General features: G+C 49.3%; 1 protein-coding gene across 2 annotated transcripts in view; it reads left to right on the top strand.

Moving 5' to 3' along the window:
* Positions 1–233: 233 nt before the first annotated feature.
* USP36 (ubiquitin specific peptidase 36) overlaps positions 234–26,412 on the top strand; it is a 129,288-nt gene continuing 103,109 nt past the window's right edge. Inside the window, exons 1-7 of one of the 2 annotated variants that reach the window (XM_029599143.1) lie at positions 234–405; positions 16,394–16,683; positions 16,781–17,002; positions 17,091–17,201; positions 18,510–18,612; positions 18,720–18,787; positions 19,182–19,252. In XM_029599143.1, the coding sequence (XP_029455003.1) occupies positions 16,431–16,683; positions 16,781–17,002; positions 17,091–17,201; positions 18,510–18,612; positions 18,720–18,787; positions 19,182–19,252 (828 nt within the window). In that variant the 5' untranslated portion in view covers positions 234–405; positions 16,394–16,430. The remainder of the gene's footprint in view (positions 406–16,393; positions 16,684–16,780; positions 17,003–17,090; positions 17,202–18,509; positions 18,613–18,719; positions 18,788–19,181; positions 19,253–26,412) is intronic. The other variant, XM_029599142.1, reaches the window with a different exon arrangement.

The raw sequence follows: 26,412 nt of genomic DNA, 5'->3' as shown, positions 1-26,412 counted from the left end.
CCTGTTTCTATAGGGAACACATATCTATGACATAGTGTAAGTTATATGACTATAAAATATGCCGTAGGATACATGACTAAAATAGACTGTAAACCAGAATACGAGGAGGTGACACAAGCTGTACTTCCGGTTCACGCTTAGTCACGCACTGTGCGTCATGGCGTGTGGAGAACGGACGGGGTTTGGAGCTGCGCTGTCAGATTTCAGACTCTCTGCCCGCACGTTCGGGAGTTCCTTAAAGGGGAAGGAAGGACGCGGCAGCTCTGTAGTCACTATGCCGACCAGTTTTTGGGTGGTGCGCCTTTAAGGTGTCTGAGACAGGTTTTCAAGGTGGATGCCCTCATATTGCGCGCGTGCGTGCGGTCTGCAGTATCGTGTGCCTGAACCGAACCGGGTGATACCGAGGTAATGGGGGGAAAAAGGAAGCGGTGTGGTTTAGAGAGACCTGAGCCTGAGGGGACGAGACAAGGCCACCCTTCTCCTCCACTCCGGGCTAAGAGGGAGGGGGAGAGACATTTACCCTTCCTTTTGGTGTAAGAGGGAGAGCGAAACATTCTCCTTCCCGGGGTAAAAGAGAGAGAAAGAGACTCTCCCCCCCACAGACACATAGGGAAAAGAGGGAGACAGATACTTTCTCCTTGGAGAGAAGCGAGAGAAACACCCCAGTGAAGATGTCTGTCTCTCACCTGGAGGGTGGTGTGGAATTTCTCTCATCCCTCCCGCGGGGAAAAAAGACAGCCCTTTCCTGGGGGTAAAAGAGAGAGAAGCACTTCCTCCCATTGGCTAAGAGGGCGAGAGATACTTCCCTCCCTCAGGGGAAAGAGAATGAAACACCTTGGGAAGGGTGTCTCTTACTTGTTAGAAGCAGGATTTCTCTTTCTTAACCCTCCCGCAGAGGTAAGGAAGGGAGAGAGAGAGACATTCCTATCGCGTGGAGGTGAGAGAGATATACACCCACCTCTGTTTTGGGGTATGAGACACCCACCCCGGTCTGGGGGGTAAAAAAGAGAGAGAAAGAGACCCACCCCGGTCTGGGGGGTAAAAAAGAGAGAGAAAGAGACCCACCCCGGTCTGGGGGGTAAAAAAGAGAGAGAGAGACCCACCCCAGTCTGGGGGGGGGGGGGGTAAAAAAGAGAGAGAGACCCACCCCGGTCTGGGGGGTAAAAAAGAGAGAGAGAGACCCACCTTCTTCTGGGGGGTAGGTGTAACTTTGTGTGTATATATACATGCATACTTCTGAAAATTGAAGGTACGTGCATAAGTTCATATCCTTGCCCCAACTCTGCCACCAGAACGCCTCTGTAGTGTGTGTAAACGTACATGCAGAGCTTTTTGTCCCTAGTTGTTTGAGTTTTGAGGGTTATTAAGGGATTTTTAGAGTAAAGGTAATGTGCGCATGCCTAAAATAGCCATCTTGACTGCTACTCCTTGGACAAACTGCCTAGTTGGTAACATAGATGCCCACTGATACATTTTGGGTCATTCTGATTAACTTACAAACGGTAGCTACCTTGAGGGAACGTTGGGCTGCCTTTATTTTGGATGTGATACATATGTACAAGTGTGAGCATAAAATAATTTAATATAAGAACATAAGGTATGCCATTCTGGGTCAGACCAAGGATCCATCCAGCCCAGCATCCTGTTTCCAACATTGACCAATCCAAGTCACAAGAATCTGGCAACATTTAAATAGATCCCAAGCTACTATTCATTCTTGATTGTGATTATTTATTTAAAACATTTATTACCTGTCCTTCCTATGTTCAGGGTGGGATAAATCAATACATACATAATTGCTAATATATAAGTAAAACATTAATAGCAGTATATGGATTTCTTCTCTAGGAACTTATCCAAACCTTTTTTAAACCTAGTCACACTAACCATATCCTTTGACAATGAATTTCAGAGCTTAACTATGCATTGGGTGAAAAACAATTTTCTCAGATTTATTTTAAATGAGCTACTTGCTAATTTCATGGAGTACCCCCTAGTCCTTCTATTATCTGAGAAAGTAAATAACTGATTTACATTAACCTGTTCACGTCCTTTCATGATTTTGTAGACCTCTATCATATCCCACCTCAGCTGTCTCTTCTCCAAGCAGAACAGCCCTAACTTCTTTAGCCTTTCCTCATAGGGGAGCCATTCCATGCCCCTTATCATTTTGGTCACCCTTCTCTGCACTTTCTCCAGTGCAACTATATCTTTTTTGAGATGCAGTGACCAGACTTGCACAGTATTCAAGGTGCAGTCTCACCATGGAGCGATACAGAGGCATTATGACATCCACTGTTTTATCTGCCATTCCCATCCTAAAATTTCGTAACATTGCTTTTTTGACCATTCCATACGATCGCTTTTTTGCATTCCATACGATCGCAGGCAGCTTCCTGGGCAGAGTGCCAATTGGTTTCACCGCAAGAAATTTGCAGGGTGGCAACCTGGAAGTCCTTACACATTTGCCAAGCACTATCATTTGGACGTCCAGGCACCAGAAGGTTGCCAGTTTTGGGAGTGGTGTCATTCGAGCAGGACTCTCCAGGTCCCACCCTAATTGGGGAAGCTTTGGCAAATCCCAGCTGTTTGGACTGAACTGGGTACATACAGGGAAAGGAAAATTTAGCAGGTAAGAACCAATTTTCATTCCTGTAGTACCACAGATCAGTCCAGACACCCACCCTTTTTTTTTTGTGTAGGCATGCTTCTTGGGAGAGTCCACTCGATCTGTTTTTCTTATCAGCTTTTTTTTTATACAGGATCCAAGCTTTTTGGCCTGTTCGCAGAGTATTGCTGTGTACACCTTACTTGTCTCTCTGGTTCATTGATTGCAGTACTTTTTTTCTGCTTTGAGAATTCTAATACTGAGGCGACACTGGTAGTACACCCAGTTAAGAGGGGTGCGCTTCGAGTTTTTCTCTGTCTCCATCTACTGGAAGGGAGGCAAAACCAGCTGTCTGGACTGATCCGTGGTACTACAGGAATGAAAATTAGCAAGTATGAACCAATTTTCCTATTTTTTTCCCTATAGGCATCACCTTGTTCTTGTTCATATTAAATTTCATCTGCCATTTCTCCAGTCTTGCAAGGGCCTCCTGCAATTTATCACAATCTGCTTGAGATTTAACTACTCTGCATAATTTTGTGTCATCCGTAAATTTGATCACCCTCTGTTATATACCATCTGTTCCAGGTGATTTACTATTCTTCAGTTTGTCAATCTGGCCTACTACATCTACCAAGTTCACTGTGATTTGGTTTAGTTCATCTGAATCGTTACCCTTGAAAATGGTCTTTAGCACGGATATCTCCCCACCTTCCTCATCAGTAAACAGTAAAGCAAAGAATTAGTTTAGTCTTTTCCGCGATGGCCTTTCCTTCCCTAATTGCCCCTTTCCCTGTACGTACCCGGATCAGTCCAGACTCCTGGGTTTTGCCCCCCCCTCTAGCAGATGGAGACAGAAGTTTACCAACCAAAACTCCGCCTATAACTAGGCTAGTGCCACCTACAGTCTGGCAGTATTCTTCTGTCTCCTAGCAGGTGGCGAGGGTGCAAAACCTACAGTCTGTGCTGGTTCTTGTGATTTGTGATAGTGAGGAGTTTAAAAAAAAAAAAAAAAAAAAAAAAGACAGGTTTACAGGAGGTAGGCTCGGATAGGGCCAAGGACCGCAGAGGCTTGCCTGCTGGTCCCGGACGTAGCCTCCCAGAGGGTGTGAGGTCCTGAGGGGACCATCCCTTTTGGTTGAGGCCGCCGACGAGTGGGGGAGCTCTATTTTCTGGCGAACCATCGCTGCTGGGGGTGACACCGGGGTGCCCGGTCCACTCCCCCCAACTGGCTCCGGACCCGAGATGATTTGTGAGTAAAAAAAACCCAAAACAAAACAAACAGAGTTTGCGTTGCCGGGGTAGTGTTGTCGGCGGGGAAAGCCCATGCTTTGTGTTGAGTTTTCTTTCAAGGGCTGGGCTTCTCCTCTCCGTGCCGCGGCAGAGCATGCCGAGGCAGGTTGCCTGTCGGGCCTGCGGGTCCTCCTCGTCGCGGCTCTCCTGGGACAGCCTCTGCTCCGCCTGCATTTCCGGCGGTGAGGGAGCTTCGGCGGCGGTGAGGGGGACCCGGGGAGGCAGGCAGACACGCGGTGGTCCCTCGGCAGAGGCGGCGGCGAATTTTGGCGGGTTGGCTCTGGGGCTCCCGGGAGCGGGTGCCATTTTGTCTTCAGTTCCTGCACTTTCGGCGGGAACGGCGGCCATTTTGTTGCCTCGGGGGGCCGAGGCTCCAGCGGGACCAGCGGTTGCGGGGAAGGACGTTCCTCCACCACGGTTATCACCCCAGCACAGGGTCCCTGGGGGGGACAGGCTGGCGAGGCCGTTTATTGCCGGTGAGGACCTCAGCCCGGAGAGTGAGGATACTGGGGAGTCTTCGGATTCTTCTTTTAATTCCCAGTTTGTGCTTCTGGTGCACAAGGCCTTCAAGGCCCGTAGGCTGGCCAGGAAGCGGTCCCAGGATGCCTCCACTCCGGACTCGGGGTCTAGAGCCGGGAAGCGGTCTAGATCAGTCCCAGTGTTCGAGGGTCCTGTCAGGGCTCGGCCCCTTCGGGCCCAGGCTTTCAAAGGGGAGCCAGAGTCTGCATCGGATTCCGAGGAGCCAGAGGATCCGGTAGAGGATCCGGATCTTCCATCTCAGCCTCCGAGGGGGATTGATGAGGACGGGGATCCAGGGACCTCGAGTTCTCAGCCTTCTCAGGGGACAGACGGAGATGATCCGAAGGTGGTCAGATTGTTCCGTAAGGAGGAGCTGGGTCCTCTTATCCCGGAAATCCTGGGGGAGTTGGGGATCCAGCTCCCGCAGGTGGGCAGGTCTCCGCTGGGCTCAACAGCTTTTGGCTAATGAATCTCTGTCGCCGGAGGAGGCGCGTCAGGCGGGGCGCTTAGAAGCTGTCATTTCTTATAGTGCGGACGCCTTTTATGATCTGTTGCGCACTTCGGCTAGAACCATGGTGTCCGCGGTGGCGGCGTGGCGCCTACTGTGGCTCAGTCATTGGGCGGCGGATGGGACCTCCAAGGCCCTCTTGGGTTCCTTACCCTTTAAGGGAAAACTGTTGTTTGGTAAGGAATTGGAAGATCTGATTGAATCCTTAGGGGAGAATAAGGTGCATCGACTGCCGGAGGATAGGCCGCGGAACAGGGGAGTTCCAGCGGCTCGCTCTCGGTTTCGCGGTGGTCACCGTTCTAGGACATCTCGGGGTTCGGCTTCTTCCTTTCGGCACAGTGCTAACCGTCAACAATCTTATTCGCAGTCCTTTCGCGGGCGCCGTTTCGGTCGTCCGGGAACCGGTCAGAGTGTGCAGGGGGGGAAACCTGCACAATGTGCCGCCGGTCTATTCCATCATACCCAGAGTCGGCGGCAGGTTGCATCTGTTTTACGAGGAATGGACCAGAATCACATCGGACCAATGGGTCCTGGAGGTGATAAGACACGGTTACGCGTTAGATTTTTTACGCCGACCGCTCCAGTGCTTCCTGGTCTCCCCTTGCGGTTTTTCGGACAAGCGCCGGGCGGTTCGGGCGACGCTGGATCGGCTTCGAGACCTTGGCGCCATTGTGCCGGTTCCTCACGTCGAACTTCGCAGGGGCCAGTATTCCATTTACTTCGTGGTACCGAAGAAGGACGGGACGTTTCGGCCTATTCTCGATCTAAAGAGTGTCAACAGATGTCTTCGAGTTCCTCGGTTTCGGATGGAAACCTTGTATTCGGTGATCGCGTCCATTGGTCAAGGGGAGTTTCTGGCCTCCCTAGACCTCACGGAGGCGTATCTTCATATTGGCATTCGGTCGGAGCACCAGCAGTTTCTCAGGTTCGCAGTGCTGGGGCAGCATTTCCAGTTTCGGGCGCTTCCTTTCGGCCTTGCGACGGCGCTTCATACATTCACCAAGATTATGGTGGTGGTAGCTGCTCAACTGCGCAGGGAAGGTCTGTTGGTGCATCCGTATCTGGACAACTGGTTGATCCGGGCCAAGTCAGAGTCCCTCTGTCAAGCAGCCGTGCAGAGAGTGCTCTAGTTGCTACGCGCTCTGGGTTGGATAGTCAATGAATCCAAGAGTCACCTTGTACCGTCGCAGTCTCTGGAGTATTTGGGAGCTTTGTTCGACGCGCCAGGGAACGGTGTGTCTCACGCAGGAGCGAATATGCAGGCAAGGGTGCGACGGTTGTTATCCAAGCTGGTTCCGATTGTCTGGGACTATTTGCAGGTGTTAGGGTCCATGACTTCCACCCTGGAATTGGTTCCCTGGGCTTTCGCTCACATGCGTCCCTTACAGTCAGCGTTGTTTTCCCAATGGAATCCAGTCTCGGGAGAGTTTCGGCTCCCGTTGCCCCTGACATTGGCGGCCCGGACCAGCATGGATTGGTGGCTGTGTTCGGACAGCCTGAGTCGTGGGGTTCCTCTAGAAATTCCGTCGTGGATGGTGATCACCACGGGCGCCAGCCTATCTGCTTGGGGAGCAGTCTGTCTACGACAGTCGGTGCAGGGGCAATGGTCCCCTCAGGAGGCGTCTTGGTCCATCAATTGCTTAGAGACTCGGGTGGTGCGGCTGGCTCTGTTGCAGTTCCTCCCTCTCATCCGCGGTCGGTCAGTAAGGATCCTGTCGGACAATGTGACCAAGGTAGCTTACATCAATCGACAGGGGGGGACCAAGAGTCAGGCCGTGGTAACTGAAGCTCAAGCTTTGATGGCGTGGGCGGAGAAACATCTAAGCAGCATAGTGGCCTCTCACATAGCCGGAATAGAGAACGTCCAGGCAGATTTCCTCAGCCGCAATTGGCTGGACCCCGGAGAGTGGGAGCTCGCGGGGGAGGCATTCCAGCTCATCTGTACCCGATGGGGCACTCCCGCGGTCGACCTGATGGCGACATTCAAGAATGCAAAAGCTCCTCGTTTCTTTGCTCGGAGGCGGGAAACGGCGGCAGAGGGAGTGGACGCGCTGGCATTGCCGTGGCCCACCGACGTGTTGCTCTATGTGTTCCCTCCGTGGCCTCTTATAGGCAGGGTGGTGCGTCGGATCGAGACGCACCCGGCAGACGTGGTATTGGTCGCTCCCGAATAGCCGCGACGACCATGGTTCGCGGACCTTCTGAACCTTGCGGTCGAGGAGCCGCTTTGTTTTCCGTACCTTCTGGATCTTCTGCACCAGGGGCCCGTTTGTTTCGACCAGGTAGATCGCTTTTGTCTAGCGGCATGGCTTTTGAGAGGCAAAGGTTGAGATCCAAATGTTATGCGGAGTCGGTGGTTTCCACTCTCCTGCGGTCCCGTAAGACGTCTACGTCGTTGTCTTACGTACGGGTCTGGAAGGTGTTTGAATCTTGGTGTCTGGGCCACGACGTGGTGCCCACGCGTGCGGCCGTCTCGGATATTCTTCTTTTCCTACAGGATGGTTTGTCGAAAGGCCTGTCATGTAGATCCTTGTGCATGCAAGTAGTGGCTCTGGGTTCCTTGCGAGGAAGGATTCAGGGGGCGTCTTTGGCAGCGCACCCGGATGTAGTGCGGTTTCTTCGGGGGGGGGTAAGGCATTTGCGTCCTCCGTTTTGGCAGCCTTGTCCATCCTGGAACTTGAATATGGTCCTTAAGGCTTTGTGTGCGGCGCCTTTCGAACCCCTTCGCAAAGTCACTCTGAAGGATTTGACTCTGAAGGTGGTGTGTTTGGTGGCCATGGTGTTGGCACGTCGAATTTCTGAACTACAGGCTCTGTCGTGTTGAGAGCCTTTCTTGAGGATTTCGGAGTCGGGGGGTCTCGTTGCGTAAGGTTCCCTCATTTTTACCCAAGGTGGTGTCATCGTTCCATGTGAACCAGACGGTCGAGCTACCATCGTTTTTGCAGTTGGATGGATCTTCGCAAGTTGAACGTGCGACACGCGCTGTTGCACTATCTGGAGGTAACCAATGCCTTCAGGGTGTCTGACCATCTGTTCGTTCTCTGGAGTGGACCTAGGCGGGGTAATGCGACCTCCAAGACTACCATTGCTCGTTAGTTGAAGGAGACCATCCGGTCAGCATATCTCTTGCAGGGGCGGTCGCTACCCTCTGGGTTGCGGGCCCATTCTACTCGCTCTCAGGCCACTTCCTGGGCAGAATGTCACCATATTCTGACAGAGGAGATCTGTAGGGCAGCCACCTGGAAGTCTTTGCATATGTTTGCCCGGCACTATCGGCTGGATGTCAAGGCTCCAGGTCCGGTGGGGTTTGGAGAGGGAGTGCTCAGAGCGGGCCTCTCCGGCTCCCAACCCAAGTAAGGTAAGCTCTGGTACATCCCAGGAGTCTGGACTGATCCGGGTACGTACAGGGAAAAGAAAATTAGGTTCTTACCTTTGTTAATTTTCATTCCTGTAGTACCACGGATCAGTCCAGAGTCCCACCTGGTGATGCCGGGAGAGGCGGGGTTGTCTGTGTGTTTGTCTATTTCTCAGTCAGAATGAGAGGATGTTCGGTACCTCGGGTTCTGTTCCCAGTTGGGGGGTTGTATACCGGTATCGAGGTTATTTGGTTATACAGTTAGTTGAAGATGTTGTGGTTTTGTTCTGCTTTAACATTAAGTAATACTGCCAGACTGTAGGTGGCACTAGCCTAGTTATAGGCGGAGTTTTGATTGGTAAACTTCTGTCTCCATCTGCTAGAGGGGGGGCAAAACCCAGGAGTCTGGACTGATCCGTGGTACTACAGGAACGAAAATTAACAAAGGTAAGAACCTAATTTTCTTTTAACCCCTCGATTATCTAATGATCCAACTGACTCCCTCGCAAGCTTTCTGCTTCAGATATATTTTTAAAGTTTTTATGAGTTTTTGTCTCTACAGCCAACTTCTTTTCAAATTCTTTTAGCCTGTCTTATCAAAGTCTTACATTTAACTTGCCAATTCTTATGCTTTATCCTATTTTCTTCTGATGGATCCTTCTTAAAATCTTTGAATGAAGCTGTTTTGACTAAAATAGCCTTTTTCACTCACTTTTAACCATGCTGGTAATGGTTTGGCCTTCCTTGTACGTACCCGGATCAGTCCAGACAGTGGGTTGAGCCTCCTTTCCAGCAGGTGGAGACAGACTAAAACTTGAAGGATGTCCTATATCAGGACAGAGCCTATCCTCTACCCCTTCAGTATTCGTCTGTCTCCAGCAGGTGCTAGTCAGCCTCTTCTTCTTTCTTTTTCGGCTCAAGCAAGTAGTTCTTTGATTCCCGCTTGTTTTAGAAACAAAAGGAAAAAAAAAAATCTGTGAAGGAAATTTTGCCGCCTTTTAGTGCTTTTACTGTTTTTGTGTGGGAGACGTCTGTCTCTCAGCTCTTGCCCGGCTCAGGGGGGCTTTGCCCCTTTTGCAGGAGGGGGTTCCTTTGAGCGGCAAGTGCTTTGAGCGGGACTGTCTCAGTCCCACCCAGTTTAAGGAAGCTTTGGTACATCCCACTGTCTGGACTGATCCGGGTACGTACAGGAAAGGAAAATTAGTTCTTACCTGTTAATTTTCATTCCTGTAGTACCACGGATCAGTCCAGACGCCCTTCCCTATCTGTCTTCTGTCCTCTCGAAGCTTGTTTTCTTGCAGGTCTGCAGATTTCCATATATTTCTTTGTGCAAGATTACTGAGCAATTACACCAGAAGCCTTGATCGTTTTCTTATACCAAGTTGATGCCAGAGGGTATAGGTATATCATGTTATCTACATTATTCTATATTTGCTCCGTTGAGCTTTACAGTTACTTGCTTGATACTATTCTTGGGTTTGTTGTTTTATGCTTTGACATACGTTATACTGAAGGGGTAGAGGATAGGCTCTGTCCAGATATAGGGCATCCTTCAAGATTTAGTCTGTCTCCACCTGCTGGAAAGGAGGCTCAACCCACTGTCTGGACTGATCCGTGGTACTACAGAAACGAAAATTAACAGGTAAGAACTAATTTTCCTTTCCTTCCACATTTTTTAATGCATGGAATACATCTGGATTATGCTTCTAAGATGGTATTTTTTTTAAGTGTCTACACCTGTTGCACATTTTTGCCTCTGTAGCTGCACTTTCCCTGTACGTACCCGGATCAGTCCAGACTCCTGGGTTTTGTCTCCCCTCCAGCAGATGGAGACAGTTTTTGGCGGAATCTGTCCTATACCCCAAGGTGCCACCTACAGTCTGCCTGTAATTTCTCTGTCTCCAGCAGATGGTTGAGATGCAAAACCCTAGTCTTAGGCCTAGATTTTCTATCTTCACCCGGCTTCATGAATCGCGCGGTAGTGGGGGGGCGGGCCTGCGAAAGCCGGCAGCGATCGCACCTCCGCTTTGGATCTCACCGAAGCGTATTTATACATTGGTATCCGGCCCGACCACCAGAAGTCCCTGAGATTTTCGTTCCTGGGAGAGCATTTTCAGTTATGGACTTTGCCGTTCGGTCCTGCCACGGCGCCCAGGACATTTACCAAAATCATGATTGTGGTAGCTGCACAGATCCGGAAGGAAGGACTTTTGATTCATCCATATCTGGACGATTGATTGATCCAAGCAAAGTCAGAAGCTCTCTGCCATGCGGCGATTCACCGGGTTATTCAGCTGCTGCAATCACTAGGTTGGGTGATCAACCTAGCCAAAAGCCATCTGATTCCCTCCCAGTCCTTTGAGTTCCTGGGAGCCCTGTTTGATACGAGACAGAGATTTTTTTTATTTTTATGGGGGAGCGCATTACCAAACTACAGGGACAAGTACAAGATTTGTTGTCCAGACAGCCTCGGTTCGATGACTTTAACTCTGGAATTGGTCCCATGGGCATTTGCTCATGAGACCTCTGCAATCAGCATTGCTGTCCCGTTGGAACCCGGTGTCAAAACAGTTTTTCATCTTCCTCTTCCAGAATGTGCTTGTTCCAGTCTCGATTGGTGGCTCCTCTCGGACAACTTGAGCTGCGTTGTCCTTCTGGAATTTTCCGTTTGGACGGTGGTGACCACGGATGCCAGTCTCTCAGGTTGGGGAGCAGTTTTGTCAGGACAAATCAGTGCAAGGTCTGTGGTCAGTGGAGGAATCCCAATGGTCAATCAGTTGTCTGGAGACCAGGGTGGTTCGTTTAGCAATGCAGGCTCTTCTACCACTCTTGCAGGGCAAGTTGGTCAGGGTTCTGTCCGACAATGCGACAGCAGTGGCTTATATCGATCGCCAGGGAGGAACCAAGAACCAACCGGTAGCGATCGAGGCTCAGCAATTGATGCATTGGGTGGAACAGCATTTAGCCAGGATTGCTGCCTCTCACATTGCAAGAGTCGACAATATTCAGGCCGATTTCCTCAGTCGACACAGACTGTATCCTGGGGAGTGGAAGCTATCTGCAGAAACCTTTCACCACATATGCGTCAAGTGGTCCCGGCCGAATATGGACCTGATGGCGAAGTTTCGGAACACCAAGGCCCCTCGCTTCTTCAGCCGATGCAAAGAACCGGGAGCAGAAGGCGTGGATGCCCTGGTTCTTCCTTGGCTGACGATGGTACTGCTGTGTGTTCCCACCCTGGTCCCTCATCGGCAGGGTGCTGCATCTGATAGTCTCACCCGGCGGAGGTAATCCTAGTTGCTCCGGAATGGTCAAGACATCCGTGGTTTGTGGATCTCATTGGCCTCGTAGTGGACGGGCCCCTGAGATTTTGGGGGCTCCCGAGACTTCTACATCAAGGTCCCGTTTGTTTGAAAGAGGCAGATTGCTTTTGTCTAGCGTCATGGCTTTTGAGACGAAACGTCTCATAAGCAAAGGTTATTCGGACGCAGTGGTGGCTACCCTTTTGCGATCTCGGAAAACCTCTACCTCCGTAACCTACGTCAGAGTGTGGGGAGTCTTTGAATCGTGGTGCATCAAGCATAAGGTAGAACCTACTGGGCCCTGGTGTTGGATATTTTATCATTTTTACAGGTGGACTTAGCCAAAGGTTTATCCTGCAGCTCTCAGGGTACAGGTAGCGGCTCTGTTGTTTCCGTGATAAAGTCCATGGGGTATCCTTGTCCGTGCATCCAGGTGTTGCTCGTTTTCTCCGGGGAGCAAAGCATTTGCGTCCGCTGATTAGAGATCCTTGTCCCTCATGGAACTTGAACCTTAAAGCTTTGTGTGCGGCACCTTTTGAGCCCCTGAAGAGAGCGACGTTAAAAGATCTGACGCTGAAGGTAGTCTTCCTTGTGGCTATTTCCTCGGCGCTCAGAGTTTCGGAGCTTCAGGCGCTATCATGCAGGGAGCCCTTTTTGAGAATTATGGATATGGGAGTTTCCTTGTGGACGGTGCCTTCCTTTCTTCCGAAGGTGGTATCCTCTTTTCATTTGAATCAGTCGGTTGAATTTCTGTCTTTTCCTAGTTTAGACCGGTCTGATCCCCAGTCTCGAGACCTGAGAAAGCTTGATGTACGCCGGGTTCTATTGCGCTATTTGGAGATTACCAACAGTTTCCGTATGTCAGATCATCTTTTTGTATTGTGGAGTGGCCCTAAAAGAGGACATAAGGCGGCTAGAGCTATGATCGCCCACTGGTTGAAAGAGGCTATTGGATCAGTGTACCTTCTTTGTGGTCAGCCACTCCCAGTCGGTCTTCGAGTGCATTCTACCCGGTTGCAGGCGGCCTCGTGGGCGGAGTGCCAACAAGTGTTGCCGCAGGAGATTTGTAGAGCGGCCACTTGGAAGTCCCTTCACACTTTTGCTAGGCATTGCCGATTGGATGTGCAGGCCCCAGGTTCTGGGGGATTTGGTGAAGGGGTGATAGAGTGGGGCTCTCCGGGTCCCACCCCATGTAGAAGAGCTCTGGTACATCCCAGGAGTCTGGACTGATCCGGGTACGTACAGGGAAAGGAAGATTGGTTCTTACCTGCTAATTTTTGTTCCTGTAGTACCACGGATCAGTCCAGAGTCCCGCCCAATTCAGCATACAGATATTGGAGAGTCTGCTCGTTCAGTTATTGAATTTCATCGCTCTGCAGATAAGTATTTTTAAGAGTTTGAAAATTTTCATTGAAGTTGTGCTACGTTATCACGGGCTCTACATTTGGGGTTAGTGAGCCTGGTTCCTGTGGGAGTATATCCCAGTGGTTATAACTTGTAGTTAGTTAAGTTGGGTTTTGATTCATTCTGCTTTGATACAGTGTAATACTGGCAGTGTGTAGGTGGCACCTCAGGGTATAGGACAGAGTCCGCCAAAAACTTCTCTGTCTCCATCTGCTGGAGGGGAGGCAAAACGCAGGATTCTGGACTGATCCGTGGTACTGTAAGAACCAATTTTCCTTTTCAGGTTTTTTTTTTTTTTTAAAACTACTTTTCTCATTTTATCAAAATTTCCCTTTTTAAAATTTAGTGCTAGAGCCATGGATTTTCTTACTGGCCCCTTCCAGTCATTTAATTCAAATTTGATCATATTATGATCCTTATTGCCAAGTGGCCCCACCACAGTTCTCTCACAAAATCCTGCGCTCCACTGAGAATATATATAAAATTGCTTCCTCTCTCATCTCTTCATGAACCAATTGCTCCATAAAACTGTCATTTATTCCATCCAGGAACTTTATCTTTCTAGCATGTCCTGATGTTACACTTACTCAGTCAATATTGGGGTAATTGAAATCTCCCATTATTATTTTACTACCAATTTGGTTAGTTTCCCTAATTTCACTTAGCATTTCACTGTTCGTGTCATCATTTTGGCCAGGTGGACAGTAGTATACTCCTATCGCTATACTCTTTCCCCCAACGCACAATGAATTTCTATCCATAAAGATTCGATTGTGCATTTAGTCTCTTGCAGGATCTTTATTCTGTTGGACTCTGCCATCCCGGACATAAAGTGCCACCTCACAACCAAGTTGCTCCTCTCTATCTTTGATATATAATTTGTACCCTGGTATAGCACGAATAACATAAGACTTGCCATACTGGGTAAGACCAAAAGGTCCATCAAACACAGTATCCTGTTTCTAACAGTGGCCAATCCAGGTCACAAGTACCTGGCAGGATCCCAAGGGGTAGAAAGATTCCAAGCTGCTTATCACAAGAATAAGCAATGGATTTCTGCAACTCTACCTTAATGGTTAATGGACTTTTCCCCGTACATACCCGGATCAGCCCAGACTACTGGGTTATGCCTCCCTTCCAGCAGATGGAGACAGAGAAAAACTTGAAGGACACCCCTGTAAGCAGGATGCGCCACCTGCAGCCCCCTCCAGTATTTCTACGTCTCCAGCAGATGAAGGTGGCAGAACCTGCAGTCCTGGCTAATTGACTCTAAACAAAAAAAAAAAAAAAGCTGGGCCTCCCGAAGAGCAGAATCCTTTCTCCTTGGTGGTAGGCCTGCCGGGTGCTTTGCCCTTCACTCCAGTGTACCAGGCACTGCAGCCAGTGAGTGACTGGGGGGGATTTACCGGTGGGCCGGTCCCTCCCCCCACCCCCGGCCCAGAGACAACCATGGGTTGTGCTCTGGTGAGGCCAATGCAAATTAAAAAAAAAAAAAAAAAAAAGAATCAGAACGCGTATTTTTTTTTTTTTTTGCAGCTGCGCTGCTCTTATTCGGCCTCCCAGGCTCCGGGGTTTATTATCACAGCCTCCCCTCCTTGTTCAGCACGGCAATGCCGTGCGCATTGGCCTCCAAATCCTGTGGGGAGCCGGCAGCATGACTCTCCAGAGCCTCTGCTCTTGGTGTCTTCCTGGTGGCGAGAGCCCATCAGCGGAGGCAGCTGGCGGCAGGGGGAGGCAGGCACATCCGTCCCATGGTGCGGGCACCCCGATGCTGCCTCGTGGTACTAAGTCTGCCCCGCTCTTGCGGAACGCGGGAACGGCGGATATTTTAGGAGTTTTAGATGCTGATGCAGACAGCTCAGCAGGGGGAGGGGATCTCCCTCCTCAGTTATTTCTGGAGGATTTTGTCCCCGGGTCTCCCCATGATTTATTTCCTGCTTTCCATGCTCCTTTGGGTACCCCCCCCTCTGGAAAATTTAAAGGGCCAGCATTCTTTTTCTGCTGATTTTATTTTACTATTACATAAGGCTTATTTAGCTAGCCTTATATTCATGGGAGATCCTGAGCCCCTTCCGGGGGAAGCCTGGGGATGGGCCCTCTCCTCCCGTGCAGATTCCTAGGCCAGATCCTCCTGAGGTCTCCCAGATTAGGATCGTCTGGGAAAGGTCCAGTTCCGGGAACCAGGGGGCGGTGCCGCTGGCGGATCCGCTTCAGGCGGACATGGATGAGCATTCCGAGCGTGTGGCCCCAGTGGAAGGGGATGATCCTCGGGTCCCTAGGCTCTTTCGTAGAGATGAGTTGGAGCCAATGATTCCACATTTCCCCAGAAGGTTCCCCAATACCTTACAAAACTATCCCTCTTCCTTGCACCATAGTCTCATCCATGCATTGAGACTCCGGAGCTCTGCCTGCTTCTGGGGATCTGCGAGTGGAACAGAGAGCATTTCAGAGAATGCTACCCTGGAGGTTCTGGATTTCAGCTTTCTACCTAAGATCCTAAATTTGGCTTCCAGAACCCCCTTCCCACATTTTGCTATGTCGTTTGTGCCCACATGTACCACGACAGCCAGCTCCTCCCTAGCCCTGTCTAAAATCCTATCTAGGTGATGCGTGATTTCTGCCACCTTTGCACCAGGTAGGCATGTTACCAGGCAATCCTCATACTCTCAAGCTATCTAGCCTGCCTTCTAACTAGCTATTTAATACAAACACTTAAACACACTAAAGAATATACCCCAATAGTTTACTTCTCCCCAAAACTTTTAAGTTCCTTAATTTACCCAAGCAGTTCTTACCAATTTTCTTCAGCTACCAGCAAGGTGGATTACCTTCTATATATCTATATATAGTTTTCATTTCTGTGCATTCAAGTGGACTAACAGCAGTCAAATTGTTGGCCATAAAATAGTCACAAGATGAGTAAACGGCTCCTTGTAAAAACAGTTGCCCTTTTACTAGGTAATGAAGTCAGAAGGAAAATACTAAAACATACAGGCTTAGACACTTTCAGAGTTAAGGGACGCATTGATGTGGTTGCTGGTATTATAAGCTAAATGTTATTTGATTTCAACTGACTGTTATTTAGTCAAAGCATTAATTCTCTACAGATGTTCTGTTTCACCATCCTCACTATTCAGTTTGTCTTCATTTTTTGTGGAATATATCATGGGATCTGTAATGTACATTACTATTAGCAAGATAGGGAGGTATTCTTAGGCTTAAGGGGAAGGGAGATAATTTGTTTACAGTTTGTGTAACAGGACCTGAGCTGCCCTTGTTTAGTGTCAGCTCTGCTGAGTCTGAGGCAGGCTTCTTTTTTTTTGCCCAGAAACTAGTTCAGTGAGGCATTTGTTTTTATAGTGAAGAATGAGGTACAATCATTTTGTATGTGTGTGGATTTTCAGACCGTATGTCTTGCTTCTGGTGCTGCACTGATGCATCATGCCAATCGTTGACAAGCTGAAAGAGGCTCTGAAACCAGGCCGGAAGGACTCTGCTGAAGACAATGAGCTGGGCAAGCTCTTGGCCTCTTCTGCCAAGAAGATCCTGCTGCAGAAGATTGAATTTGAGCCAGCCAGCAAGAGTCTTTCTTATCAGCTAGAGACACTAAAAAGCAAGTATGTGCTTCTGAACCCCAAGTCCCAGGCCACAGCCCACCAGAAGAGCTTAGATGGGGCATCTATCAAAAAATCAGGTGTGTATTAACGTCACACTGGTCTTCCAGGGGTTAAATGCTCTTTTTGTTCTTGTGGATTCATTTGTATCTCTGGGTTTATGGCTTTGGTTGTTAGGCAGCGACATTGCCCTGGCTGGCTGCACTGATGGTGTTCCAGCCCCACAGAAAGTCCTCTTCCCTTTGGAAAGGTTGTCCATGAAGTGGGAACGGGTCTACCGAGTTGGAGCAGGACTTCACAACTTGGGAAACACCTGCTTCTTAAATTCAACTGTGCAGTGTCTGACTTACACTCCACCACTGGCCAACTACCTGCTGTCCAAGGAACACAGCCGTAATTGTGAGTCTCATGCTTTACTCCATCAGCACTCTTCCCATGCCTCTGCACTCTTTAACCAACCCTTCTTCTTTCTCCTGTTATTGCACAGGTCAACAAGGAGGATTCTGTATGATGTGTGTTATGCAGAATCACATGATCCAAGCCTTTGCTAACAGTGGTAATGCCATAAAGCCTGTCTCCTTCATCAGAGACCTCAAAAGTAAGGATGAGCAGAAATCACTTTCTGTACCTTGCTGCTATAGCTGTTTACAGTATACCGTATTTTTCGCTCCAAAAGACGCACCTAACCATAAGATGCGCCATTTTGATTACTGGCAGCCGACTGCCCTTTGCCTTTACTATGTCACAGGGGCTACCGGTGCCATTGGTCGGCCCCTGTGACATAGTGAGGGCAAAGGGCCGTTGGCGCCATTTGATTACCTGCAGCCGACTGCCCAAGTGCAGGAGATCACTCCCGGACCCCCGCTGGACCACCAGGGACTTTTGGCAGGTCTTGGGGGGGGGTCAGGAGGGGGGGGTTGTAGTTAGTTGCTTTTTTTTTTTTTTTTTTTTATATATATTTGTTCCATAAGACGCACAGACATTTTCACCCCACTTTTGGGGGAAATGTTGCGTCTTATGGAGCGAAAAATACGGTAATATAATCTCATAACATACCCCACTTATCGGGTGGGCCGTCCTACCAGGTGTAGTTTGGAACCTGGAAAGTGGTTTGCTCTGCTGACAGGAGTTTGTTGCTCCACCGTGATCAGTGCTTTTGTCCTTTTTCCCAAATCTGCCTTCAGTCCCAGGAAAAATCTCCTTGGTTCCGTGGGTATTTGTAATTTTTTATTCTGAGTATTCTACTCTTCTTTACACAGTCCTTATTCATTTTCCTTCCATCCATCTCTTGTTCAGAAAACATCCTGTAGTTTCTTGGTCTTCTCCCAGTATTGCAGTGTCTGCCTTTGAGTGAGAGCCTGGTGCAGCTTTTTCATACAAACGTGACTAAACAAGTGATGCTAGAGGGGCAGAGTTAATCACCTGCTCCACAACAGAAGCTGAGTGCTGTATGGTTAGGTCAAGAAGCAGGGATCCCCATACACACAACAGCATTAAGGGCTGACTCTACAAAGTTGTGTTGATTCTAGGAAATAGTCTAACCCTGCATATTTTTTTCTCATTATCTTGGCCATCCAGACCTCTCAAGGATGTTTGGTGTTAGTGGCACTAGGGAAATTCTGATCTCTGTGCAAAAATCGTATTTGTTGGTAGTAATGCTATAGAATGGACTGAGGTCTGGCGAATCTTAAGAACATAAGAAATGCCGTGCTAGGTTAGACCAGTGATCCATCGAGCCTAGCATACTATCTCCAACAGTGTTCAGGCTGGGTCATCTTGAAGCACTTTGCAAATCCCAATATGAAAGTATATTTCATGTTGGAGGTGGAGAAACCAAAGCCTATCTTGATAGAATACAGTGTGAGATCCTCAGAAATGTTACTCTTGTTGCTGTTTTTTATTGCAGAAATAGCTCGTCACTTTCGCTTTGGTAGCCAGGAAGATGCGCACGAGTTTCTCCGATACACCATTGATGCAATGCAGAAGGCCTGCTTGAATGGGTGCACTAGGTATGTGCGAGGTTCATTGTGAAGAGGGCTGATCCATGCACTCCAGACTGGGGGGAAGCTGTTCATCACCGTGTAATGACTATTGTTTATTGTTTATGCTGGTGCAGGTTGGACCGCCAAACTCAGGCTACGACATTGGTCCATCAGATCTTTGGAGGCTACCTTCGGTCTCGGGGTAAATGACAATGCCTCTGCCTGTCTGTCTTTTTGCTTGTATATCTCTAGCAATTTGTTATCCTAGCTGGCTCCATTCTATCATCCCCGCAGTCTCACATCCATACTGTGGGTATTGTCCCTGAGTGTTTTTGCATGTGCTGACTAGAAAAGTTAAGTCTCCTACCACCCACTTCTCATCCTCCTCATCCCATGTCATCCTTGTGTGGGTTTCTGTTCAATCAATGTGAGGTGACCTCACAGGGTTGGGGGTTTTCAGAGGAAAAACAGTGACATAGGGTGCTGCCTTAAGGAGACCCTTTCCTTAGCCGAGATTTAGAATTAAAAGCCCTGAGTTTGCCACCTCTTCTCTCCTTCCTCTGCAGTAATCTTTGCTCATTTCTCTTCTTTTACAGTGAAATGTTCAGTGTGTAAGTGTGTTTCTGATACCTATGACCCATATCTGGACATCGCTCTGGAGATCAGGGTACAAATCTTTATAAAACTGTTTTTCCTGTTTAGGGGTATTGGGGAAGGGTATGAGATGGCAGGGAAGCTGGGGGTCGAGATTGAAGAGAATATTGATTGAAGAATGGTGCATTTATTTATAATGTGAGTACAAGGCTGCAGTTCCACACTTACCTACCCCAGCAGGATGGAAGTGTTCCAACATGCAGCTCGAAAAGCCTTAGCCAGATTTACATTTCATGTTATGGTTACAAAAACAGTACAAAACAATTTGATGTATGTTGTAGAGAATTGTCTGTTTGGCTGCTAGTGACCCCACTCTATTGAAATCTTGGTATATGAGTGGATGATGTATTCCTCCTCCCCCATCCCCTCTTTTAGTAATCAGACACTGCAGTGTGGACAAACCTCTTAAGCAGAATCCCTCCTCGGGCCAGCCAGTGGGAGTCTGCTGCTGCCCTCTGATGTGGAGTTCAAATCTCTCTTGGTGGTTCAGCCTGCATCTCAAGATGGGAAAATGGTTATGCTTGTATACCTTAGAGCATAAATATTCTCAAATATTAAAAAAATAAATATATTTTTATGCTGGAGAGAAGTCTTGGATAACTAGTATCATATACACAATCACAAATTGAACTCGGGCAATAGGGGTTTCCTTATCCTGCCATACCAATTCAAATGAGAAGGTTTTAACTCCTTGTCAGCAGGTAGAGACAGAAAACTACAGGTTCCCTGTAAGTACCCGGATCAATCCAAACACCTGGGTTTTGCCTCCCCTCCAGCAGATGGAGACAGAGAAGTTTTAAAACAACCCTGCCATATATACCAAGGTGCCACCCACAGTCCCTCAGTCTTTCTCTGTCTCCAGCAGATGGCAGAGGTGCAAAACCCACAGTCTCTTTTAATTATTAGATTGTAAAAAAAACAAAACAAAACAGGATTGTAAGGGTAGGAAGTTAAGGGGTGATGTGCCTTTAATTTTCTACAGGTAAAAAAAAAAAAAGTTAATAGGAGTTGGGCAGCAGAGAATCTTTCAGTCTCCCAGGGGGTTGCTAGGTCCTGAGGGGACCATTCCCCCCTGGTGTGGTGAGACAGCTGCTTGAAAGGGTTGAGGACCCTGTAACCATTTGTTAGCTCTGGGGTGATACCGGGGAGCCCCAGAGCTAACCCGGTCACCCCAGCGGGAACAGGAGCTTCGCCAGAACCAGGGACAGCGATCGGGCAAGTTTTTACAAAAAAAAAATAAATTTTATTTTCGCGTGCCGATTCTCTGGTGCTTTTCTTGCTTTCCCCGCTTCTCTGCGCCGCTGTTCTTGCTGCATGTCACCGCTTTTCACCGCTCTTTTCTTGAATTTTTAGCCGCGGCAGGGATGTCTCTGGGTTGGCGTGCTGCATGTGCGGCTCAGCGTGCACGCATTTGTCCAGAGAAGGCCTGTGCGCTGATTGCTTGCCCGGAGGGGAAGGATCCTCTGTTTTGCCTCGGGGGGGGGGGGGGGGGGTCGGCATCGATCTCCTCTGCCCTCCCTGAGGCTACCGGCAGACTGCACGGCCCCAGCTGATCCGTTCCTGCTGAGCGCGGGAACGGAGGCCATTTTGGGTAGTTTTCGGGCAGAGAAGTGAGCCACGATGGGGGAGAGGTTTTTACCACCCTCACTATCTCCGCAACCAATTATCCCCAGGGGGGATGTGCCAGTGGGCCCGGACTCTCCTGCCACAGAGGATCGCCCTGAGGGGGCTAATGATTCCTCTTCTGATTCCTCCTTTTCGTCGGAGTTCATGCTGCTGCTGCACAAGGCCTTTAAAGCAAAAAAGACAGGTAAGAAATAGGAGAAAATCCACTTTGCAGCCGCCGCACAGAAAGTTGAGGAAGCGTGCCAGCTCTAAAGGAGGGTCGGAGTTCCATAAGGACAAACGGCCCTTGTGGTCTATGCCAGTTGGGACGGATTTGGATTCCATCTCCCAGGATGATCCAGATTTACAGCCCAAGCCTCCCGGGGGGGGGGTGGGCTGATGGGGACGCAGATCCACAGCAGGACATGAGCCGAAGGTCTCAGGCTATGGAAGGCGATGACCCCAAGGTGGTTTGCCTCTTTAAGAGAGAGGAATTGAATCCCCTTATTCCGGCCATCCTGGGGGAGTTAGGCTTGAAAGCCCTGCCGGCGGAGTCTCGGCTGGGAGCTATGGATCTGGTGTTGCTGGGCCTCAGGAGTCCTACCATTTCATTCCCTTTCCATTTCTTGGCAACGGATCTGCTGTTGGGACACCCAGACCTGGGGTTGAAGGTCAGTAAAGCGATGGACAAGCTATATCCTTTGCCAGAGGAGGCATTGGATCTGCTGAGAGTCCCTAAGGTGGATGCAGATGTGTCTGCAGTCACCAAGAGAACCACTATCCCAGTCACAGGGGAGATGGACCCTAAGGACCTACAGGACAGAAAATTGGAACTCCAGCTCAGTTTGTGAGGCATCAGTGCTGGGGGTTCGAGTGGCAATGTGCAATAATTTTGCTCTGTGTACGGGGCTTCGTTGGGCCCAGCAGCTCCAGGCCAATGCCGGCCTCTCGGAGGGGGAGGCTCTTCAGGCAGGTCATCTGGAAGCGGTTATCGCTTACAGTGCCGATGCACTCTGTGATTTGTTGCGAACATCGGCTAGATCCATGGTCTCCGTAGTCTCCATGTGTAGGCTTCTGTGGCTGCGGAATTGGCGGCAGATGTCTCGTCCAAGGCCCAGCTCTGCTTGCTTCCCTTTAAAGGAAAGTTGCTGTTTTGGCAAGGATTTGGAAGACATGATCCAATCTCTGGAGAGAAACAAAGTTCATAAGCTGCCGGAGGACAAGCCCAGATCAAGAGGATCCTTTCCAACTCGATCTTGTTTCCCGGGGTACTAGGAGACCCCGTCCGGGTCGTCCTTTTCGCCCAGGCTCTGGCAGACAACAGTTGTGGTCTCAGTTCTTTCGGGGCAGACGTTTCGGCAGACCCATTAACCTCCAGCCGGCTGCTGGAGCTAAGTCCTCGCAATGAGATACTGCTGGTCCATTCCTCAGTGCCAGTCGTATTAGCTAGACTATTGCTCTTCTTTGAGGAATGGACCAAGCTGATGTCAGACCAGTGGGTCCTCACTGTGATAAGTCAAGGTTATGCTTTAGATTTTGTACGATGCCCGTGGGACAAGTTCCTGATCTCTCCATGCGAGTATCGAGAAAAGCGAGAGGCGGTACAAGACATGCTACGATGCCTCATGGACTTGGGAGCTATAACACCGGTTCCGTCTGAGGGACATCGGAGAGGCTGCTATTCCATTAACTTCACAGTCCCCAAAAAGGAAGGTACTTTCTGACCGATCTTAGATCTAAAAAGAGTCAACAGATGCCTTCGGGTCCCACAGTTCTGAATGGAGATTCTTCGGTCAGTCATTGCCTCAGTACGGCAAGGAGAGTTCCTGGCTTCTCTGGATCTCACGGAGGCATATTGGCATCATGTCTTCACACCAGATGTTCCTCAGGTTCTGCATACTGGGAGGTCACTACCAGTTCCAGGCTCTCCCTTTCAGTCTCACCACCGTCCCCAGAACTTTCACCAAGGTAATGATGGTGGTAGTGACACAACTCCGGAGGGAAGGCTTGTTGGTACATCCTATCTGGACGATTGGCTGATTTGGGTGAAATCCGAGGTTCTGTGTCTGACAGTTATACACAGGGTATTAACTTTTGAGATCGCTCAGCTGGGTGATCAACCTTACCAAGAGTCGTATGATCCCCTCTCAGTCTTTGGAATTTCTGGGAGTCCTGTTCGACATGGAGCAGGGGAGAGTGTTCCTCACTACAGAGCGTGTGCTCAAGCTGCAGGGACAGGTGAGGAACTTGTTATCCATGCGAGTCCCCAGGGTGAGAGATTACTTGAAGGTCCTAGGATCCATGACATCCACTCTAGAGATGGTACCCTGGGCCTTTGCCCATATGCGTCCATTACAATCAGCATTGCTGTCCCGCTGGAATCCTGTTTCAGAACAGTTTCACCTGCCGCTTCCTCTTACGGACTCAGCAAGAGGCAGTCTTGATTGGTGGCTCGTCTCTGAACATCTGGAGCACGGAGTTCCCCTGGTGATGCCCAACTTGACAGTAGTCACCACAGATGCCAGCCTCTCCAGTTGGGGAGCAGTTTGTCTGGGGAAGTTAGTGCAGGGCCAGTGATCCGTAGAGGAATCTCGGTGGTCCATCAACCGATTGGAGACCAGAGCAGCGGCTCTAGCCTTACAAGCCTTCCTCCCACTCCTTCGGGGGAAGTCTGTCAGAGTCCTGTCAGACAATGCAACCATGGTAGCCAATATTAATCGCCAAGGGGGGACCAAGAGTCGACCGGAGGCAGTGGAGGCGCAGCAGTTGATGAACTGGGCGGAACAGCACCTCGTAAGCATTGTGGCATCTCACATTGCTGGAGTAGACAACGTGCAGGCAGACTTCCTCAGTCATCACAGTCTCGATCCCGGGGAATGGGAGTTGTCTGAGGCTTTCCAGCTCATATGCGACACGTGGAACACGCCATGCATGGATCTGATGGCCACATTCAAAAATGCCAAGGCTCCGCGCTTTTACAGTCGCAGAGAGACAGGCGCCGAAGGTGTCGATGCCCTGGTTCTTCCCTGGCCAACAAACGTCTTGCTGTATGTGTTTCCTCCCTGGCCTCTGATAGGCAAGGTGATCCGTCGTATAGAGCTCCAGCCGGCAGAGGTGATCCTCGTAGCTCCGGAGTGGCCGAGAAGCCCTTGGTTTGCGGATCTGCTCAATCTGACCACTGCGGAGCCCACGGCGCTTCTTCATCAAGGCCCTGTTGTTTGGAAGAGGTGGATCGCTTCTCTCTAGCAGCATGGCTTTTGAAAGGCAGCAGTTAAAGAGCAAGGGTTATTCTGATGTGGTGGTGGCTACGTTGTTGCGGTCGCATAAACAGTCTCCTTCCTTGGCTTATGTCAGAGTCTGGAAAGTTTTTGAAGCCTGGTGTATGGAGCACGCAGTTAATCCTATGCGAGCATCAGTATCTGACATTTTGTGTTTCCTTCAAGCCAGACATTCTAAAGGTCTATCCTGTAGTTCACTCAGAGTACAGGTTGCGGTGCTCGGGTGTCTTAGAGGTAAGATCCAGGGGGTAGTGTTGGCGTTGCATCCAGATGTAGCTCGTTTTCTTCGAGGAGCGAAGCACTTACATTCACTGCTTTACCACCCCTGTCCTTCCTGGAGCCTCAATTTGGTCCTTTCGGCTCTGTGTGCTCCGTCTTTTGAGCCTATAAAACAGTCTATGTTGAAAGACCTCACGCTGAAATTAGTATTCTTGGTAACTATTTCTTTGGCCCGTCGGCTGTCGGAATTGCAGGCGTTGTCGTGCAGGGAACCTTTCTTGCGGATTTCATATTCAGGTGTGTCCTTAAGAACGGCCCCTTCTTTTCTTCCAAAGGTAGTGTTGTCTTTTCACTTGAATCAGTCGATCGATCTTCCTCCTTTTCAGATTTGGACCGATCGGATCCAGTTGCTAAAGATATACGGAAACTGGATGTCTGTAGGGCTCTGCTACGATATCTGGAGGTTACGAATCCGTTCTGTGCGCCAGACCATCTCTTTGTCTTGTGGAGTGATCCAAAACGAGGTAATATGGCCTCGAAAACTACGATAGCTCGTTGGCTGAAGGAGGCTATCAGTTCCGTGTTTTTGCTGTGTGGTAAGAAAGTATCGGTGGGGCTTCGTGCCCATTTTACCCGGTCACAAGCTGCTTCATGGGTGGAATGTCATCAAGTTTCGCCACAGGAAATTTGCAGGGTGGCTACTTGGAAGTCTTTACATACATTTGCAAGGCATTACAGATTGGATGTTCGAGCTCCAGATTCCGGGGGATTTGGAGAAGGAGTGCTCCGAATGGGCCTCTCCGGCTCCCACCCTTGGTAAGTTAGCTCTGGTACATCCCAGGTGTCTGGACTGATCTGGGTACGTACAGGGAAAGGAAAATTTAGTTCTTACCTGATAATTTTCGTTCCTGGAGAACCACGGATCAGTCCAGAGCCCCAGCCGCTGCTGTGTTCACTAAAGTGATGGAGAGTCCGCTCGTACAATTTTTTATTGGTATTTCTACTGCATTCTATTCTCTTGTTCTCATGGTTCGGCGGGTTCTGTTCTCAGTTGGGGGTTTGACTGAGCCTTATTAGAGATGAGAAGATAGGTGTATATAGTTTGGTTTTTGTTCCATTCTGCTTTGACATTGAGTAAGACTGAGGGACTAAGGGTGGCACCTTGGTATATATGGCAGGGTTGTAGCATTGTGCTTCCTTTCCTTTCTTACATGCCTATTGTTGTTATGACTGTCTGTCAAAGAGCCTTCCTTCTGTTTATTTGGGGGTCTGTTAGACCTGGCTGATGATGGTCAGCAAGAATATGAAGGTGTGCAAGTTTTCAGCCAGGAGAGGAACACTCCTTCATGAATGTGATGCCCCGGTACAGGTTTGGCGACAGAGGTTCTTTTGTATTTGTTTCCTCTTAGGCCCATGATAAACAGGGTACTTCAGAGGGGTCATTCTCATCCGAGCCTAGTGGCGCTAGTTGTTCTGGATTGGCCATGTTCACTATGGTATGTAGACCTCGGTCATCTGCCTTGTGGAAGCTCTTTAAGGCTTCCCTCTCTCAAGGACTTGTGGTCCTAGGGTCCCATGTTTCATGAGGATCCAGATTTAGTTGGTCTTATAGTTTGGCCCTCAAGATGTTATGTTTGATGAAGAACAGTTAATCTCCGGCTGTAGTGGCCACTTGCCTAAAGAATAGGAAAATTTTCATTTCTCAGGTGTATGTCCAATTATGGAGGATTTCAAGAATTGGTGCACCAAGTGTAGGTGTGCTCTTGGGACTATGTTTGTTCTATTGATTTTGGATTTCTGGCAGGAAGGCCTCTCTAAGAACTTGGCTTTGAACAGACTGAGGCTGCAAGTGGCAGCTCTTTCTCTTGTTATGAGGGGGTATTCAGGATAGTTCATTGTCTTCTCACACATATGTTTCACTGCTTGATAGGGTGGTGCCTCTTAGGTCTCTGTTTCGAATTCCGGTCCTGCCTTTGGACCTCAGTTCAGTCTGTTACTTTCCTGGTCACTAGTTGTTTGGCTCAGATTTTATTGGAAGTACCGGTGTCTTCTTGTAGGGAATCTTTCCTGT

The sequence above is a fragment of the Rhinatrema bivittatum genome, chromosome 4 (genome assembly GCF_901001135.1).
Source record: "Rhinatrema bivittatum chromosome 4, aRhiBiv1.1, whole genome shotgun sequence".
Classification (NCBI taxonomy): domain Eukaryota; kingdom Metazoa; phylum Chordata; class Amphibia; order Gymnophiona; family Rhinatrematidae; genus Rhinatrema; species Rhinatrema bivittatum.
This window is presented reverse-complemented; position numbering and strand designations above follow the sequence as displayed.